This window comes from Chiloscyllium plagiosum, unplaced genomic scaffold, assembly GCF_037043375.1.
Source record: "Chiloscyllium plagiosum isolate Xiang-an unplaced genomic scaffold, Cpla_swu_hap1 HiC_scaffold_4, whole genome shotgun sequence".
Lineage (NCBI taxonomy): Eukaryota > Metazoa > Chordata > Chondrichthyes > Orectolobiformes > Hemiscylliidae > Chiloscyllium > Chiloscyllium plagiosum.
The window spans coordinates 45,877,963-45,896,622 of NW_028270142.1; the positions used below are offsets into that span (position 1 = coordinate 45,877,963).

The 18,660-nt window shown below is 39.9% G+C and overlaps 1 protein-coding gene across 4 annotated transcripts in view; it reads left to right on the forward strand.

The window, feature by feature from the left end:
- The window catches only part of LOC122549216 (zinc finger protein 407), a 525,130-nt gene that overhangs the window by 363,740 nt on the left and 142,730 nt on the right, over nucleotides 1–18,660 (forward strand). The window contains exon 9 of one of the 4 annotated variants that reach the window (XM_087986221.1): nucleotides 7,283–7,479. The exons of the other annotated variants lie outside the window; for them this stretch is intronic. Coding sequence (XP_087842347.1) covers nucleotides 7,283–7,392 — 110 coding nt within the window. The 3' untranslated portion in view covers nucleotides 7,393–7,479. Of the gene's footprint in view, nucleotides 1–7,282; nucleotides 7,480–18,660 lie in introns of those variants that run through there. 4 annotated transcript variants of the gene reach the window in all.

Below are 18,660 nucleotides of genomic sequence, written 5' to 3' on the forward strand. Positions count from 1 at the left end.
GGGTGTCCTTTTACACAAATCATAAGTATAGCAAGCAATTAAGAATGCATGTGGTTTGTAAATATGTAAGGGCCTTGTAGTATCAGAAAAAGGAAACTTTGCTCCAATTGTGTCAGACTTTGGTGAGACCACATGTAACTATGCACTGTTTGGTTGTTGTTACCTAAGGAAGCATATACTTTGGAGGGGGTTACAACAGAGTTCACTTGATTGAGTCATGAATGAGAAGTCTGTCCTCTAGGAGAAACTGAGCAGAATGGCCTTACATTCTCTGGAATTTAGAAGAATAGAAAGTGATCTCACAAAAATGTCTAAAATTCTTGGAGGCCTTAAAGTCTGTTTCCCTCGACTGCAGAGTTTACAACCAGGGATTGTAATATAAGGGACCAGCCACTTTGGTCAGGGAAGAGGAGACATTTCTTTGATCATGACAATGTGTATTTTTGTAATATTCTACTCCAAAAGGTTATAGATGCTCATTTGATGAGTTTATTCAAAACTGGGAATGATTGATTTTTGGACACTAAAGGAAGCAAGAATTAAGACTGGAAAATGTAGTTAATACAGAAATTATGATCTTATTCAATGGTGGAGTGGTCTCAATAGACCATGCGACTTTCTATGCCTTTTGCTAATGCCCTTAATCTATGCTATATATCTTCCCCCTTTACATATTGTACTCCCATTTATGACAAATATTCAGCCAAACATATTTCCTTCATACTCAAACTTTATTAGTTTATACCTATGTTGTCAGTTGAGACAGGTTAGTTCCTTTATAGATAAAAAAATCAGTTTTCTCTTTGAGTATCAGTATGATTGACAGCTGGTTGCACATGTCTGTTAAGAAAAATCAGTTTATAGTATGTGCCTTAGTTAAAATATGTACCTAGAAAAATGTTTTGAACTCTTGGGGTGACAAAAGGAAGGGCTAGTGTTGCACCATCTACTTGTCTTTATGTATATAGTGAAATAAAGCTTTAGAGTTATTGCAAGAAAACTGGTTAAAGCCACAAAGTTAGAATGTGTATCATAGAGGGCAAACTTATAATCACTTTTTTAATCTCATGTTTTCTCTTGTAATCTTTATTCTAGCACATTCTCCTTTCCATTCAGGTGCCCCCAAACACCCCCCCACAGATCTGCCCTTGGTATTTTCTCCCATACCCTGCCTCCGGCCTCTCCATCAAATTTAACAGCAAAAGAAAGGTGCTTTCGTGTGAAGGGAATGTAATATTACAAATTCCTTCATCCTGTTTACAGAGTTATAATAAATTTGCAATACACTGGAGGGGGTGCCGAAAGAACAGTATTTGCATATATCAGTATTGACACTGGAGTATGATTTGACAAATTAACACTAGGGCAGTATTTTTCAGATGGTGAGGAATGCATCCCTATGAATCTCGGTAAAGCCACACTGAAGGGTGCTAATTAATTGGGGATGAGATTTGGATGTGCTGCCTCAGAGATCTGGTCAATCAAATTGCCTGTCTGCTCTCTAATTCCAATAGCAACCCTGGCCAGGGTTGGGACCATGTGAAGTCCTCAGATTCTAATTCCTAGAATCCAGGACCAGTTAGGTACAGGGACAGTGATCTTGGTGGGGATGGAAGGTGAAACCAGAGGGAATGTAGTGGATCTTGATGAGAAATCTGCAGGTGGGGAATAGGAGGGAATACTTTCAAGTATAGATCTGTGGTTCGGGCACCTAAGTTGAAAGGAGAAGGTACTAAAGAAAAAAACACACCAGTCCATTCAGTTTTTCTTCATAGGTGGAAGTTTTCAGTTGTTTGAGAGCTCTAACAGATTACATTGCAAGGATTGCTCTGAAGTGATATGTGAAATGAAATCTTCATAGCCCAAGATAAACTGTGGACAAAGGACTGACCTTTTCTGGTGAAGTTGTGCTATGACTTTCACTCCTATCATTGGAAGTGTTGTGAACACATAGTAACGGTCAGAGATTAATTAGTGGCTCAATTTTGACTCAATCCATTCTCTTGCAATTTTGACTCTGCAAGAGAATGGATTTTAATTAGTGTAAATCAGACCTTCACTTGTAAATATATAACTCATTGCAGAAATGTAGTGGTTATGTTGTACTTAAATTGTTGGAGTGTAGACCATGATTTTTTAAAATTCACTCAAGTGACATGGGCATCACTGGACAGCTCAACATGCATTGCCCATTCCTAGATACCCTTGAGAAAGTGCGGGTGAGCTGTCTTCTTGAACTGCTGCAGTTCATGTGCTGTAGTTAGACACACAATGATGTCAGGGATGGAATTCCAGGATTTTGACCTAGTGACGTTGAAGGGATGGCAATATATTTCCAAGTCAGAATGGTGAGTGGCTTGAAGGGGAACTTGCAGGTGGTGATGTTCCCAGTTGAGGGAGGATGGAAAGCAATAATCAACAGGAGACTTGCTTGCCCATGTTTGACTAGCGCCATGAGATTTTACTGTATCTGGAGACAACATTGAGGGCAACTCCATCCCCACTGGATACCAAGATGCTGCCACCTCTGCTGGGCCTGGCCTGCCAATGAGACAGGACGTAGTTAGTGACTGTGGTATCAGGGACATTGTCGGGTATGATTCTATGAGTATGACTGTCAGTCTGTTGCTTGACTAATCTGTGAGACAGCTCTCCTAGTTTTGGTATTAGCACCAAAATGTTAGTAAGGAGGACTTGACAGGGTCATTTCCAATATCTAAGTCAATATTAGGTGGTCTGTTTGCTTTCATTTCTTCTTTGAGACTTTGTAGCAAGTAACTGAGTGGCAGTTGAGAGTCAACCACATTGCTGCCGGTCTGGAGTGACATATAGGCCACAGTAGGTAAGGATGGGAGATTTTCTTCCCTTAAGGGTTATTCGTGAAACCGGGCGGGTTTTTCTGACAATCACCATGAGAATGTTAATTCCAGATATTTATTGAATTCAGATTCCCCCATCTGCTATGGTGAGTTGGGTTCCCAGAACATAATGGGGTGTCTGGATTAACAGTCTAGTGATAATATCACTAGATTATCACCTTCCCTGAACTGTGGATGTCTGTCATTCTAGAAGTACATGCTAGAATTTGCAAGAATTTACTCAGCATCCCTGAGATGGTTGAACATGTTGGGAGAAAATGCATCCCCTTTGCAGTTGGCAGCCCCACTGTCAGCATGAATTGGCTGGAGGCAGGACTTCTGTCCCTCACTCCAGAGGAAGCCCTACCTCAGACATTCGAACAATTTTATTGGCCAGCAGGTCTGTAGATCCAACAGTGCCATCAGGAGCATGGCTACATCAGCATTAAATACAACCCAATGTGCATCCCTGGATGCTCAATGTGGGTAACCTAGGAGGCTTTCCTGACATCAGCTTCTCCTCTTCAGAACTAAGATTGTGAAGAAGCAACCCTTAAGTGATCATTAATTAGGCTATTAGTAGCAAGTTAAGAAGGGGGAAGTCAATATAGTGTGGAGTTGGAAAAAGCACAGCAGGTCAAGCAGCATAAGAGGAGCAGTGGAGTTGATCTTTCAGCTCGGAACCTTTCATCAGGACTCTGGGGAAGTGAGAATGCTACCTCAAAGATTACACCAACTCTTCACCTTCAAAGTCCCTTGAAGGTGCCCTGTAAAATTATGCCCCAGGCTCCATTGCTTTGATCAGCAAAACCCCCAAGTTAAAATGCTACATAGATTGTTACCATTGTGTTTCCAGATTACAAGGATCTGGCTGACCTGCCATTGACTGTAAACTCAAATGATCAGTATCTTCTATAAATTTTGAATAGAAACAATGCTTCCCTTCGATAATTTTTTCAAGTTATGAAGTCAACTGCGCTTCCATTGTATTGATACCATGGACCTAAAGAAATAATTTGCATTTACATAACACCTTTCATGTCCTAAGGACATTCTAAACTGCTTTCAGTCCATGACATTTACTGTTTAAGTATAGTCATTGCTGTATCATGGGAAACTAATGTAGTTCTGCATTAACCTACTTAAAAGACATTGGCAAAATTCCAGAGTGCATGCTGATAGTAACGTTTTCCCTCATGTGTGTATCTTTTTGTAACTTTAAATGTAATCCTGAAATATTAATGTTAAAGTGGGCAATTTGATTAATGCCTGAACACTGAGACAGTTTTATCATGCAGCTGAAATTCTTCTTGCGTGTCATGCATTGCCATTTTTGTAAAAAGTAATTAATATTGAATCTTTGCTAATCTGCATTGATTATCTAATCTATCATTGATTCTTAGTTTAAAAAATGCAATGTATCACTGGCTTTTTATTGTATAAGTTGACAGGAGTTGATAAAGTATCAGTATAGGAAGTGTCAGAAAAGGTTAATATTTATTGATTTTGCTTGCATTAAAACCATTGTGGGTTTTGCTATTCGAGATGTATGGCTAGAAACTTTGGAGTATAATGCAGTTTCCCGCGTGATGGTTATGCAAGCAGCAGTTTTCTTGTGACTTATTGCAGCATTGAAGCTAGGGAAGTAAAGAAAAAGGATGACAGATCCTTAATAATAAAAAAAGGTTATGAAATCTAGACCACCTGGGAACTGATTTTAACATGCTGAAATGAAGCACAAGTGTACCATTTAAAAGCCGAATAACCCCTGGCATTGCAAGCGAGAGTCACATTTAGCCTTTTCATCCACTTAACTAGATGCTATTGATCTGCTGAGGAGGGTAAGCAGGTGATAGCTTGAGTTGTGCACAGTAAAGGACTGTTCCTTCAACAAAGAAAAATTGGTAATAGAATTAGCAAGCCAGCTCCATTGGATATCAAGATTGAAAAGGATTTCTGTTAGCTAAAATGAACATTGGTGTGCAGGGTTTTTTTAAAGATATGCAGTCTTCTGCCTGGAAGAGTGAACCTCTTGCTTTAACTGCAAAGTGCAGATGGGACAATGAGGTGAGCACTGCAGCCTCTTCATTTATCTCTATCACCATACAGTTGTCAAAAGGGCACAGCCAGTAACTAATGTCAAGGTTTGCATACAGTAACAAAGATGCGCATGCACACATACAACCCCCTCCACCCCTAAAAAGTAAACACAAAAGAAACAATCAAGCCCTTCGCATTTTTTTTTGCTGTAAGTACATGGGCTATAAGACGTCAGCAGATATACAGAATGAAATTTCACCTTCTCTGACTATTGGACCGGTGTAATGTCTCACCATAAGAATTACAACAGCACCTCTGTCAACGTCCTCTCACACAGTATGTCACAGAGGAGAAATGTTCCAACATCATTTTGTCTCAATCAAATAATTATGAAGAATTTCAATATTGTTATCTTTATATTGTCAGGAGCTGTGCAGGTTCAGTCTGTGATGATAAGAGTTGAGGGGTGAAAATAGATATAAACATGTGCAATTAAAATCATTGGTAATAAAATCATGCTTAGAATTCATATAAATCTATGATTCCATATTTTGTACCTGCAAGCATGGCACACATCCAGTTGGATTACAAAATGAAATTTTACTTTCTCAAAAAAATTGTCTTGTACAATTTTCTATTGTCTTAACTGCTGTTATGTGTGTAATTTAATGTAAATAATTTAATAGTACATTTCAATTGTTATGTATAAAATACATTCAATTTCTGATTGCTAATTTTCAGCCTCCCAACTTCCACAAACAAAGAATTGCATTGTATGTAGCAAATTTAACACAGTGAAACACCCAAAGGTACCATACCAAATAAAGTCTTACAGAATTTCATTCATCATTGTGCTAAATGCCACCTTGTCTACCTGTGATGCAAATTTCAAAGAATTATGTACCTGAACCCCTAGGGGGGGTCTCTGTTCTACAACACTATTCAGGGCCCTACCATTAGCAGTATAAATCCTGTCCGTGTTTGTATTACCAAAATGCAAGATCTCGCATTAATCCAAGTTAATCTCTATCTGCTGTTCCTCAGCCCATTGTCCCAGTTGTTCAAGATCTCTTTGTAATCTTTGATAATCTTTACTGTTTACTCTCCCACCAATTTTGCTGATTTCTGCAAATTTACGAACTATGCCTCCTATATTCTCATTCAAATCATTAATATAAATGACAAACAAAAGTGGACTCAGTACCAATTCCTGTAGGTCACAGCTGATCACAGGCCTCCAATCTGAAAAATAATCCCCCACTACCACCCTCTGTCTCCGATCATAAAGCTACTTTTGTATCCATTTGGCAAGCTCACCCTGAATCCCAAGTGATTTAATTTTATCAATTAGTCTAACATGCAGAGTCTTTTCAAAGGCCTTTTCGAGTCCAAGTAAATGTCTACTACTCTGTCCTCATTAATCTTTTTGATTACTTTACTAAAATACTCAATAAAGTTTGCGTGACACTATTTTCTTCGCACAAACCCTTGCTGACTATCTCTAATCAATCCTTGTCTCTCCAAATGCATGTAAATCCTTTCTTTCAGAATCACTTCCAACAACTTACCTATTACTGATGTCAGACGCACAGGTGTACAGTTTCCAAGTTTCTCCTTCCAGCCTTTCTTAAACAGTGGCACAACATTAGCCACCCACCAGTCCTTCCTTTCCTCCCCAACTTCCCACAACATCATTGATCAGGTCCTGGAGGTTTATATACCATTATGTTTTCTAAGACCTCCAGCACTTCCTCTTTTGAAATGTGGACTGTTTTCAAAACATCAGTATTTATTTCCCAGAGTCCTCAAGGCTCCATTTCTTTCTCAACAGCAAAAACTGACATAAAATATTCATTTAATAACTCTCCCATCTCCTGAGGTTCAATGCATTGATAGTTAAGGGGCTCTATTCATTCTTTAGTTGTTGTATTACTCTTAATTTATTTGTAGAATTTTGTTGGATTATCTTGGACTATCTCATTTCCCCTCTTTGCCTTTCTGATTTCCTCCTTAAGAATGGCCCCTACCCTCTTAATACTCCTCAAGAGATTCAGTTGAACCCAGCTGTCTCTATCAATTTTATGATTCTTTTTTATTTCTTGACTAGAACCTCAAAAACTTTATTCATCTATTGTTCCCTAATCTTACCAGCCTTGCCTTTCGCTCTGGCAGGAACATAATGTCTCTGAAGTCTTGTTATCACACTTTCAGAGGGCTCCCACTGGCTGGTCATCCCTTTACCTGCAAACTGTCTACTCCAATCAACTTTTGAAAGTTCTTGTTTCATACCCTTAAGATTTGCCTTACTCCAATTAAGAACTCAAGGTGGAGGACGGGAAAAATTTCTGGCTGTAACAAGCTGCTCCTTTTTTGATGTATTTTAGGTGTTGGAGGTGATTTCCTCAAATTCCAGGAGCAGCAATTACAGTTTTATATACTGTTGCATTGTTTTCAAACTTTGGAGAAAAAAAAGTCAAAACAACAGCACTTTTAAAAGGGAGTGGAACATACAAAGAAAGCATTTGGTGAGGTCCGTGCAGGAGAGAGTGAGACAGAAAGAAAGAAAGAAACCCACACTGCTAACTGACACAGCAGTGAACCTGCGCAGTGACTGCCTTTGCTGTTTGAATTCATGTATTGCTGGACATTGGTGTGCATCTGGGAAAATTAATAAACAGTGAAAATCACAACTCATCTTGGAGGAACCTGTTTGGGAGAGGTCACAGCAGAGAATCAGATAAATGAATATTTTAAGCATGGCCTTACACTAAATCTGCAGTAGTGAGTAAAGTGGTTTCTTTCTTGATTATATATTATATTGAGATATGTCTCTTGCTTAAACTTAAAAATATAAGACAGAAGTATTAATGTAATCTGGAGCAGTGTTTTGTAGAGGAATAAGACAGTGCTATTTTCTGGGTTTGTAGATTAGATTACATTACATTACAGTGTGGAAACAGGCCCTTCGGCCCAACAAGTCCACACCGACCCGCCGAAGCGAAACCCACCCATACCCCTACATTTACCCCTTACCTAACACTACGGGCAATTTAGCATGGCCAATTCATCTGACCCTGCACATCTTTTGGACTGTGGGAGGAAACCGGAGCACCCGGAGGAAACCCACGCAGAGAACGTGCAAACTCCACACAGTCAGTCGCCTGAGGCGGGAATTGAACCCGGGTCTCAGGCGCTGTGAGGCAGCAGTGCTAACCACTGTGCCACCGTGCCGCCCAGATTGAAAGAAGCAAAATGGCCTAAAGTAGAGTGAAATGCTCTTCTTGTCTGATATGGGAGTTCGGGGAGAGTTTACACGTTACTGAGGATTATATCTGCAATAAATGCCGTTGGTTGCGAATCCTATCAGATCAAATGGATCTGTTGGAGAGACAGTTAGAGGCAGTGAGGAATTTACAAGGGCAAGGGGATGTGATGGATGGCAGTTATAGGAAGGGGAAAAAGTCACAGATACAGTCACATGGATGGGTTAACTCCAGGAAAGGGAAGCGAGGTAGGCAGGTAGTGCAGGCGTCTTCTGTGGCTATCCCCATTTCAAAACTTATTCTGTTTTGGAAAATATAGTGGGTGATGGATTCTCAGGGGAATGTAGCATGAACAGCCAGTTTTCTGGTATTTAAACTGGCTCTAATGCAATGAGGGGTACATCAGGCACCAAGAGATCAACTGTGTTAGGGGACTCTCTAGTCCAAGGTACAGACAGACAGACAGACAGTGTGCTGATTCCCTGGTACCAGGATCAAGGATGTCTGAGAGAGGGTGCAGAATGTTCTCAAGGGGGAGAGGGGCCAGCAGAAGGTCATTGTACACATTAGAACCAACAACATAGGAAGGGAAAAGTTTGAGATTCTGAAGGGAGATAACAGAGTTAGGCAGGAATTTAAAAAGGAGGTCCGCAAGAGTAGTAATATCTGATTTACTTCCGGTGCTGTGAGCTAGTGAGGGCAGGAAAATGAGGATAGAGCAGATGAATGCATGGCTAAGAAGCTCATATAAGGGAGAAGGATTCACATTTTTGGATCATTGGAAGCTATTTTGGGGGAGAAGTGACCTATACAAGAAGGACGGATTGCATCGAATTGGAAGGGAACGAATATACTGGCAGGGAAATTTGCTAGAGCTGCTCACGAAGATTTAAACTAGTAAGGTGGAGGGAGTGGGACCAGGGAGATAGTGAGGAAAGTGGTCAATCTGAGACTGGTACAGTTGAGAACAGAAGCGAATCAAACAGTCAAGGCAAGCAGGGACAAAGCAGAGAACAAGGTAGGACTTATAAATTAAACTGCATTTATTTTAATGCAAGAGACCTAACAGGGAAGGCTTGTTAAGGAACATGGGACTGGGATATCATAGCAATTACAGAAACATGGCTCAGGGATGGACAGGACTGGCAGCTTAATGTTCCAGGATACAAATGCTACAGGAAGGACAGAAAGGGAGGCAAAAGAGGAGGGGGAGTAGCGTTTTTCATAAGGGATAGCATTACAGCTGTACTGAGGGAGGATATTCCCGGAAATATATCCAGGGAAGTTATTTTGCTGGACCTGAGAAATAAGAAAGGGATGATCACCTTACTGGGATTGTATTATAGACTTCTAATAGCTAGAGGGAAATTTAGAAACAAATTTATAAGGAGATCTCCGTTATCTGTAAGAATAATACAGTGGTTATGGTAGGGATTTTAACTTTCCGAACATAGACTGGGACTGCCATAGCGTTAAGGGTTTAGATGGAGAGGAATTTGTTAAGTGTGTACAAGAACATTTTCTGAGTCAGTCTGTGAATGTACCTACTAGAGAAGGTGCAAACCCTGGCCTACTCTTGGGAAATGAGGCAGGGTAGATGACTGAGGTGTCAGTGGGGGAGCACTTTGGGGTCAGCGACCATAAATCTATTAGTTTTAAAATAGTGATGGAAAAGGATAGACCAGATCTAAAAGTTGAAATTCTAAATTGGAGAAAGGCCAATTTTGATGGTATTAGGCAAGAACTTTCAAAAGCAGATTGGGGGCAGATGTTTACAGGTAAATGGACGGCTGGCAAATGGGAAGCCTTCAGAAATCAGATGAGAGTCTGGAGACAGTTTATTCCTATTAGGGTGAATGGAAAGGCTGGTAGGTATAGGGAATGCTGGATGACGAAAGAAATTGAGGGTTTGGTTAAGAAAAAGAAGGAAGCATATGTCAGGTATAGACAGAGTAGATTGAGTGAATCCTTAGAAGAGTATAAAGGCAGTAGGAGTATACTTAAGAGGGAAATCAGGAGGGCAAAAAGGGGACATGAGATGGCTTTGGTAAGTAAAGTTAAGGAGACTCCAAAGGCTTTTACAAATATATTAATGACAAAAGGGTAACTAGGGAGAGAATAGGGCCCCTCAAAGATCAGCAAGGCGACCTTTGTTTGATGCCGCAGGAGATGGGGGAGATACTAGACGAGTATTTTACATCGGTGTTTACTGTGGAAAAGGACATGGAAGATATAGAATGTAGGGAAATATATGGTGACATCTTGAAAAATATCCATATTACAGAGGAGGAAGTGCTGGATGTGTTGAGGCACATAAAAGTGGACAAATTCCCAGGACCTGATTAGGTGCACCCTAGAACTCTGTGGGAAGCTAGGGAAGTGATTACTGTTCCTCTTGCTGAGATATTTGTATCATCTATGGTCACAGGTGAGGTGCCAGAAGACTGGAGGTTGGCTAACATGGTGCCACTGTTTCAGGAAGGTGGTAAGGACAAGCCAGGGAACTATAGACCGGTGAGCCTGACGTGGTGGGCAAGTTATTGGAGATAATCCTGAGGGACAGGATGTACATGTATTTGGAAAGGCAGGGACTGATTAGGGATAGTCAACATGGCTTTGTGCTTGGGAAATCACATCACACAAACTTAATTGAGTTTTTTTTGAAGCAGTAACAAAGAGGATTGATGAGGGCAGAGCGGTAGACATGATCTATATGGACTTCAGTAAGGCGTTCGACACGGTCCCCCATGGGAGACTGGTTAGTAAGGTTAGATCTCATGGAATACATGGAGACCTAGCGATTTTGATACAGTACTAACTCAAAGGTAGAAGACAGAGAGTGGTGGTGGAGGGTTGCTTTTCAGACTGGAGCCTGAAGTGGAGTGCCACAAGGATCCACTACTTTTCATCATTTATATAAATGATTTGGATATGAGCACAAGAGGTATAGTTAGTAAGTTTGCAGATGACAACAAAATAAGAAGATTACCTCGAATTACAATAGGATGAAGTTTAATTTAGATAAATGCAAGGTGCTGCATTTTGGGAAAGCAAATCTTAGCAGGACTTATACACTTAATGGTAAGGTCCTAGGGAGTGTTGCTGAACAAAAAGACCTTGGAGTGCAGGTTCATAGCTCCTTGAAAGTGGAGTTGCAGATAGATAGGATAGTGACGGAGGCATTTGGTGTGCTTTCCTTTATTGGTCAGAGTATTGAGTACTGGAGTTGGGAGGTCATGTTGTGGCTGTACAGGACATTGGTTAGGCCACTGTTGGAATATTGCATGCAACTCTGGTCTCCTTCCTATCAGAAAAATGTTGTGAAACTTGACAGGGTTCAGAAAAGATTTATAAGGATGTTGCCAGGGTTGGAGGATATGAGCTATAGGGAGAGGTTGAATAGGCTAGGGCTGTTTTCCCTGGAATGTTGGAGGCTGAGTGATGACTTTATAGAGGTTTATAAAATCATAAGGGGCATGGATAGGATAAATAGACAAAGTCTTTTCCATGGAGTTGGGAAGTCTAGAAGTAGAGAGCATAGGTTTAAGGTGAGAGGGGAAAGATATAAAAGGGACCTAAGGGGCAATTATTTCACAAAGAGCATGGTACATTTATGGAATGAGCTGCGAGAGGAAGTGGTGGAGGCTGGTACAATTGCAACATTTAAAAGGCATGTGGATGGGTATATGAATAGGAAGAGTTTGGAGGAATATGGGCTGGGTGCTGGCAGGTGGGACTAGATTGGGTTGGGATATCTGGTCCGCATGGACAAGTTGGACCAAAGGATTTGTTTCAATGCTGTAACTTATTTCTCAAGGGAAGGTCAAGTTTTGCTCCTTCTATAGTAGGAATATTTGCATATTGATAAAGAAAATTTTCTTGAACACATTTAACAAACCATCCAACCCTTTAACATTTTGGCAGTTCCTGTCAATGTTTGGAAATTTAAAATCTCCTACTATTACAACCTTATTCTTATATATATATTTGAGATATCTCTGCATATTTGCTTCTCAATTTCCTTCTGACTACTGGGGGTTGGGGTGAGCGGGGTGCTTTGTTCAATCCAATCAAGGTGATCATCCCTTTCTTATTTCTAATTTCAACCAATATATTTTCATGAAATGATTTCTCAGAAATATTTTCTCTAGTTGCAGAAGTAATGTTCTCCTTAATCAAAAATGCAGCTCTCACTCTTCCATCTTTTTCTATTCTTCCTATAACATTGAAAATGCAGACATTCAACTGCCAGTCCTGTCATTCCATCTACCAAGTTTCTGTAATAGCTACAACGTTCCAGTCCCATGTTCCCATACATGCCCTGAGTTCATCAACCTTACCTGTAAAACCTCTTGCAGTTTAATTCTTCAGAATTATTTTGGTCTCTGTTTAGCTGTTTGTATTTTCTAATTAACATTGCTCTTTTCTGATTCAGAATCATACTAATCTTTCTTTCTATTTTCACTGTTATATAGGAAGGCCCCCACAACTGAATGTTAACAGGTTCCTGAAATAGAACTAGGAACTCTCCTCATTAGGATATTGGTCCCTCTCCACTCCAGGTGAAGCCCATCCTTTTTGAACAGGTCTCTTCTGTCCCAGAAGTGATCCCACTGATCCAAGACACTGAATTCCTGCACATTGCACCACATCTTCAGCTGTTGATTTTTCTCCCCTATCCTTTAATTCCTTCCTTCATTAGTACTTGGCACTGGAAGTAAACCAGAGATTACTACTTTTGCTGTTCTGTTTTTTTTTAGCCTAACTAACCTCTGATATTTATTTTGCAAAGCCTTAACCCTTTCCCTAACTATATAATTCCCTCCAATGTGTATGACAACATACCACTTCTCACTCTCCCATTTGACAATATGCTTCAAGTGTTTTGAGATGTCCTTAACCCTAGCACCAGAAAAGCAATATACTATCCTAGATTCACACTCACTGGCACAGGATCTCCTTTCTCCTGAGAGTCCCCTATAACAATTATTCTTATAAATCTTGACAAATCCTGTTTAACGTAAGATTCATTTTTAGTGCCCAAGATCTAGCTACCACTTCTCTTTTCCTCTGAGACTAACTCTTTCTACTGTACCCAAAAAGGATTATCTGTTTGAGAGGAATAGCTGAGACTTCTGAACCACCTTCTTACCTTTCCTGACGGTCAACCATCTATCTGACTGATCCTGCTGTGTAATCACTTCTCTAAATCTACTATAGTCATCACACTCTGTGTCTCATGTACGCCGTCAGTGACAATCTTAACCTCATCTACACACAAAGGTAACACACAATACAAAGGTGCTTGCTTTGCTAAATACACATTGCAGAAAGCTTTACAATTTTAAGTTCTATTAGTTCTTTATATACCATATGAGCTAAAGCACAGATTTCTGAAATTTATTTTAAATAGGGTATTTTATAAAGTGCTGCAAAATGCAAATTATTGTTGTCGTCACCTCCCCTAATTTTTTAAGGTTTTGGGAATGTTATTTTCCAGCAGACTTTGAAACGGACTGGAGAGTAAACTCACTAAGCCTTATTTCACAAAGTTTAAAATTTAAGATAGTATTTCATTACTGCTTTTTGAGATCTTGCTGTGTACAAATTGGATTGTGCCTTTTAACTGTTACAACAGTGGTATTGCTTCAGAAGGTATTCCATTGAGTTTAAAATGTTTTGGAGTGTTTCAAGGTACCATATACATACAAAGCTATCTCCTTTCTTTTTTTTTCTAATCTGATCCCATCATCAGTTTTTGCCTCAGAGAATTGGCTATCACCTGTGAAGAGCAGTGTGCCTGCTTTTTGTAGGAAGCACAGCAAATATTATTTATGCATGGACTTTTAATTTTCATAAAAGGTAAGTAGCCTTAATCACATTTGTCTGCCACTCAGAAAATACACTGAGAAAAACATATTCGTCCCATTAAACTTAAAATCTCATTAGCACTAACATTATTGTGTACAACTGTATCATACAAATAAAGAACAAGGCTAAGTCACTTGCCCTTCAAGCTTGCTCTGCCATTCAATAAGGTCATGGCTGATACGATTTTAACCACAATTCTACATTTATGCGTATCCCAATGATCTTACATCCTGTTGGTAATCAAGAATCTATCTACCTCTGCCTTAAAAATATTCAAAGATTCTGTATCCACTGCAATGTCAGTGAAATAAATATATTTCCAACATCATGTAAAAAAACTTGAAGTTTCAGGACATTATCCAGCAATGAGATTACCTGGTTCCCCTTATTGACCAATGCGGTCAATGGTATTTAGAATAATCTCAAGTGTATTCTGCTTTAAAATATGTGCAATGAAAAATGAACACCGTTCCATCAGTTTAAATAATTTGTGATGTTGCTCTTTTTGATCATAAATCTCTAACATTCCCCAGTATTGACAGCTCCAAGGATATGCAATGAATCACAATTAAGTTTGCTCTCCACCCTTCAATTGCGATTTCCACAGGCTTGTTTAAAAATTGAGAATAGATTTCTTTTCTCATTTGAAAAATTGAAGAGATTATAGTTTGTTCTTTGCTAAGTGAAAATGAATTTGAAATGAAGCATTCATTCCGATTGGGTGCAGAGTATTATAAGTTATTGTAAGTCGTCTCTTTGTCACGTTGACCCCAAACTCAGTTAAAATTTTGCCATAGTAAAATACTGTTGATGCAAAAACTCTGAAATAAAAGCAGAAAATGCTGAACAGGTGTACTCTGACAGCTGGTCACCAACATGAAATGTTAACTTTATTTTTTTTCCCATTGATCCTGTTTGACCTGCTAGGTGTTTCTAACATTTTCTGTTTTTGTTTTTAGTTGACATGCTACTCTTCTAAGAAAAATACTTGAAGGTTTTCAGGTCCTACAGGTATATTGTGGACTAAATTTTAAAACTTTGAGAGCAATATTTAGCATCTTAAGTATAGAAAGGACTTCAAGTGTAAAAGATTAAGGGGTGATCTTCTTGAGGTGTCCAAAATGAGTAAAAGAGTTGACAGCATAGATGGGGAGCAACTATTTCCCTTGGCTTCCTATATAATGAGGCTTAAACTTAAAATTAGAGTGACTATTCAGAGGTGATGTCAAGATACACAAAGGGACCATAAAGATCTAATTACAATTGGGGTTTTGCATCAGATGAAAGTTTCACACCAGAGACTGACTGTGATGCAATGGTATTGAGGAGTACAGATGAAAGCAAGTAAACATAGTTAAAATAGAGACCAACCATGATCCATTTAAATTGCAGAATAGACTTGAGGGTTTCATCCTCTCCCGATGCTCCTAATCCAAGATACTAAAAGTAAGCTGGATAAACAATGGACTTGATAGCATATTCTGAGGCAATTTTTGTTCTGCTGTGAAGATTTATGTTTATATAGTGTGCTTGATACCTTGAGATCATAACTTGAAGTCAGGAACTTGTTATTGATAGAGAAAGTAGAGAAGGAGAATTACTTCATTGTCTAAAATACGAAGTGAGTTAGTTGGAAAGGAAAGGTGGCACTATGTTGGTGGGAACGTGTGTGCTGTTGTCAACTGAGGCTAAAGGCAGTCCATTCCAGACCAATGTAGTGCATCTGGGCCCTCCCTTCCAAATATCTGGTCTCCTACTAATATACTATGACAAGATCTTCTGCAAGAAACTTTTTTCACATCCTGGTGACCAAGATCCTAGTCCAGAACATGAAGTCTCATTCCCTGTGCTTTTAAACTCTTGTTCATGGTCCTAGGCTGTGGTACAACAACAGTGCAATGAAAACGTGGACATCTCTCTTGAATCCTCCCTAAAGACTCTCCCCTATTGCTGTCAGACATATGATATGGCTCTACAAATGGTATTGCTAGATTCCATCACCCTTTTTCAAGTGATTTTTAAACCTTATCATCTACTCCATATCTCCTATACATCCATATAGAGTGCTCATGAAGTATCTAGAACACATTCCCAGTGCATTGGATCCTCAGAATTTCTGGGTTATTTTGGATCCTGAGGTCTCCTGGAGGTGTTTCCCATTGTTCACAGGTATCAGAGAGACTTACAATGCTAATGAATTGCTGTCCCTGATAATATTTGGCATAGTTTTCTAAAACTATGATTCACTATGAGATGTGCCTTGGGGTATCTGCATGCTTGTGATGGTGATATCTTTATTTGTCTCTTCTCTTAATATTCTTCGAAACATTTTACTGTGCTATAGGTATAATAGTGTGAATGGAATAACTTTTTTTGAAGAAAATCCATCCTTCAGCTTCCCATCCTCATTACACTATTCAATTCAATGATGATTGTCCTTTATCTCAACAACATTTACTTACCTTTGCAACACACCTGATGTTACCTTCCCCAATAAAAATATAACACATCAGCATGTAAAATTTCAAATCTACTGATGTTTTGGGACCCTGTTTCAATTACCATTGCCTTTGCATGAACACGTGAATCCTAATTTCAATCATTTTTTGTATTAATTTACTGCTTATGCCTTTTCTTTCTAGGTACCTCAACCAGAGGAAAAGCTCCTCATTGCCATACCAATTGCACTGCACAAGTATTTTGAACCCCACGATTTGGTCAGCACTTAATTGACTGAACTCAAAAGAATACAAACCAATTTATGTAGCTAGTTTTCATAATTTAGCACTTCTACCCTGATGTAATTATAGTTTAATAAGACCCTTCTGGAGCTGATGTAGCATCCCTATCTCTGAGCCAAAAGGTCTAGATTTAAATCTCACCTGCTGCAGAGGTGTGTTGAAAAGTATAGTGCTGGAAAAGCACAGCAGATCAGGCAGCATCCGAGGAGCAGGAGGATTGATGTTTCAGGCATAAGACCTTCAGCAGGAATGTGCGGCAGGGGAAGGCGGATGAGAGATAAATAGGAAGGTAAGGGTGGGGCTTAGGGAGAAGGTTATTGGGAAAGCGATAGGTAGATGGAGGTGGGGAGTGATGGTGATAGGTCAGAGAGGAGGGTGGAGCATTTAGTGGGAAGGAAGATGGACAAGTAGGACAGTTCAAGAGGGCAATGCCAAGTTGGAGGGTTAGGTCTAGAATGAGGTGGGGAGAAGGGGAGATGTAGAAACTAATGAAATCAATGTTGATGCCAAGTAGTTGGTGAGTTCCAAAGCGGAAAGTCAATCGCTCTTCCTCCAGGTGTTGGGTGGCTTGGATTTGGTGGTGGAGGAGATCCAGGACTTACATGTTCTTAGTGAAGTGGATCAACGTCGATTTCACCAGTTTCCTCATCCCTGCTCCCCCCACCTCATCCCAGACCCAACCCTCCAACTCAGCACCGCCCTCTTGAACTGTCCTACCCATCCATCTTCCTCCCACTTAAATGCTCCAACCTCCCTATCTCCATCCACCTATCACCTTCCCAGCTACCTTCTGATGAAGGCCTTATGTGTGATATGTTGATTCTCCTGCACCTCGGATACTGCCTGACCTGCTGTGCTTTTCCAGCGCCACACCTTTTGACTCTGACTCTCCAGCACCTGCAGTCCTCATTTTCTTCTGTTCCTGCTCCAGAGGTGTGCAAAATATGTATGCACAGGTTTATTAAAAATTTGTTCAATTCTGGTTGATTTGCACTGCATTGTACCCAATCAAAGGTCAATATCTCTTTCCTGAGGCTTATTATCCTATACTGCTGATAGAGAGCAGGAGTTGGATATCTCTTTCAAAGTACCAGCTTGGGCTCATGATTGGCTTCCTACTGTGCTAAGAACAAACAACAAACAATACAGCACAAGGACAGGTCCTTTGCCCCCCCCCCCAAGACTGCACTGATACCTTTTGCCATTGCATACTAAAACTGTCTGTGCTTATAGGACCTGTATCTCTCTATTCCCTTCCTACTCATCTATTCATTCAGGTGCTTCTTGAATGCTACCACTGATTCTGCTTCCACCACCACCTCTGATAGCACATTCCAAGCACTCACCACCCTTTGTGTGAAAAACTCACCTCGCACATCTCTTTTAATCTTCATCCCCCACAAGTTGAACCTGTGGCCCACTTGTAATTGATCTCTCCACCATGGGAAAAACCCTCATGCTTTCCACTGTATCCATACTAGAAGATTCTGTAGGGTGTGGCCAAGGCTTTGTACAACTGAATCATCATTTTTCACTTTGAATTCCAGTACTCTTGGGGGTAAAGACCAATATCCCATTAATCAACATACTCCCACAGGCCTTGTGGTGAGTACATGAAGTTATGAAATGTAAACAGAAACAGCGAGAAATGCACAACAAACCCCATAACTTCTGACATATGTGACAGGTTAACATAACTTCACTTCAATGAGTTGTGATTTTGATCCTAAACACTCATTCTGCTCTGCCTTCTATCAGTGTTGTTCTCAACTGTGCCATTAGTTGAAGAAAATAACTTGTCTGAATTGACACCACAGCAAGAACTATTTACAATTGCACTTACTAAAGTGGTCAAGACAGGATGTTCAGTGTGAAAGCTGAACGGGT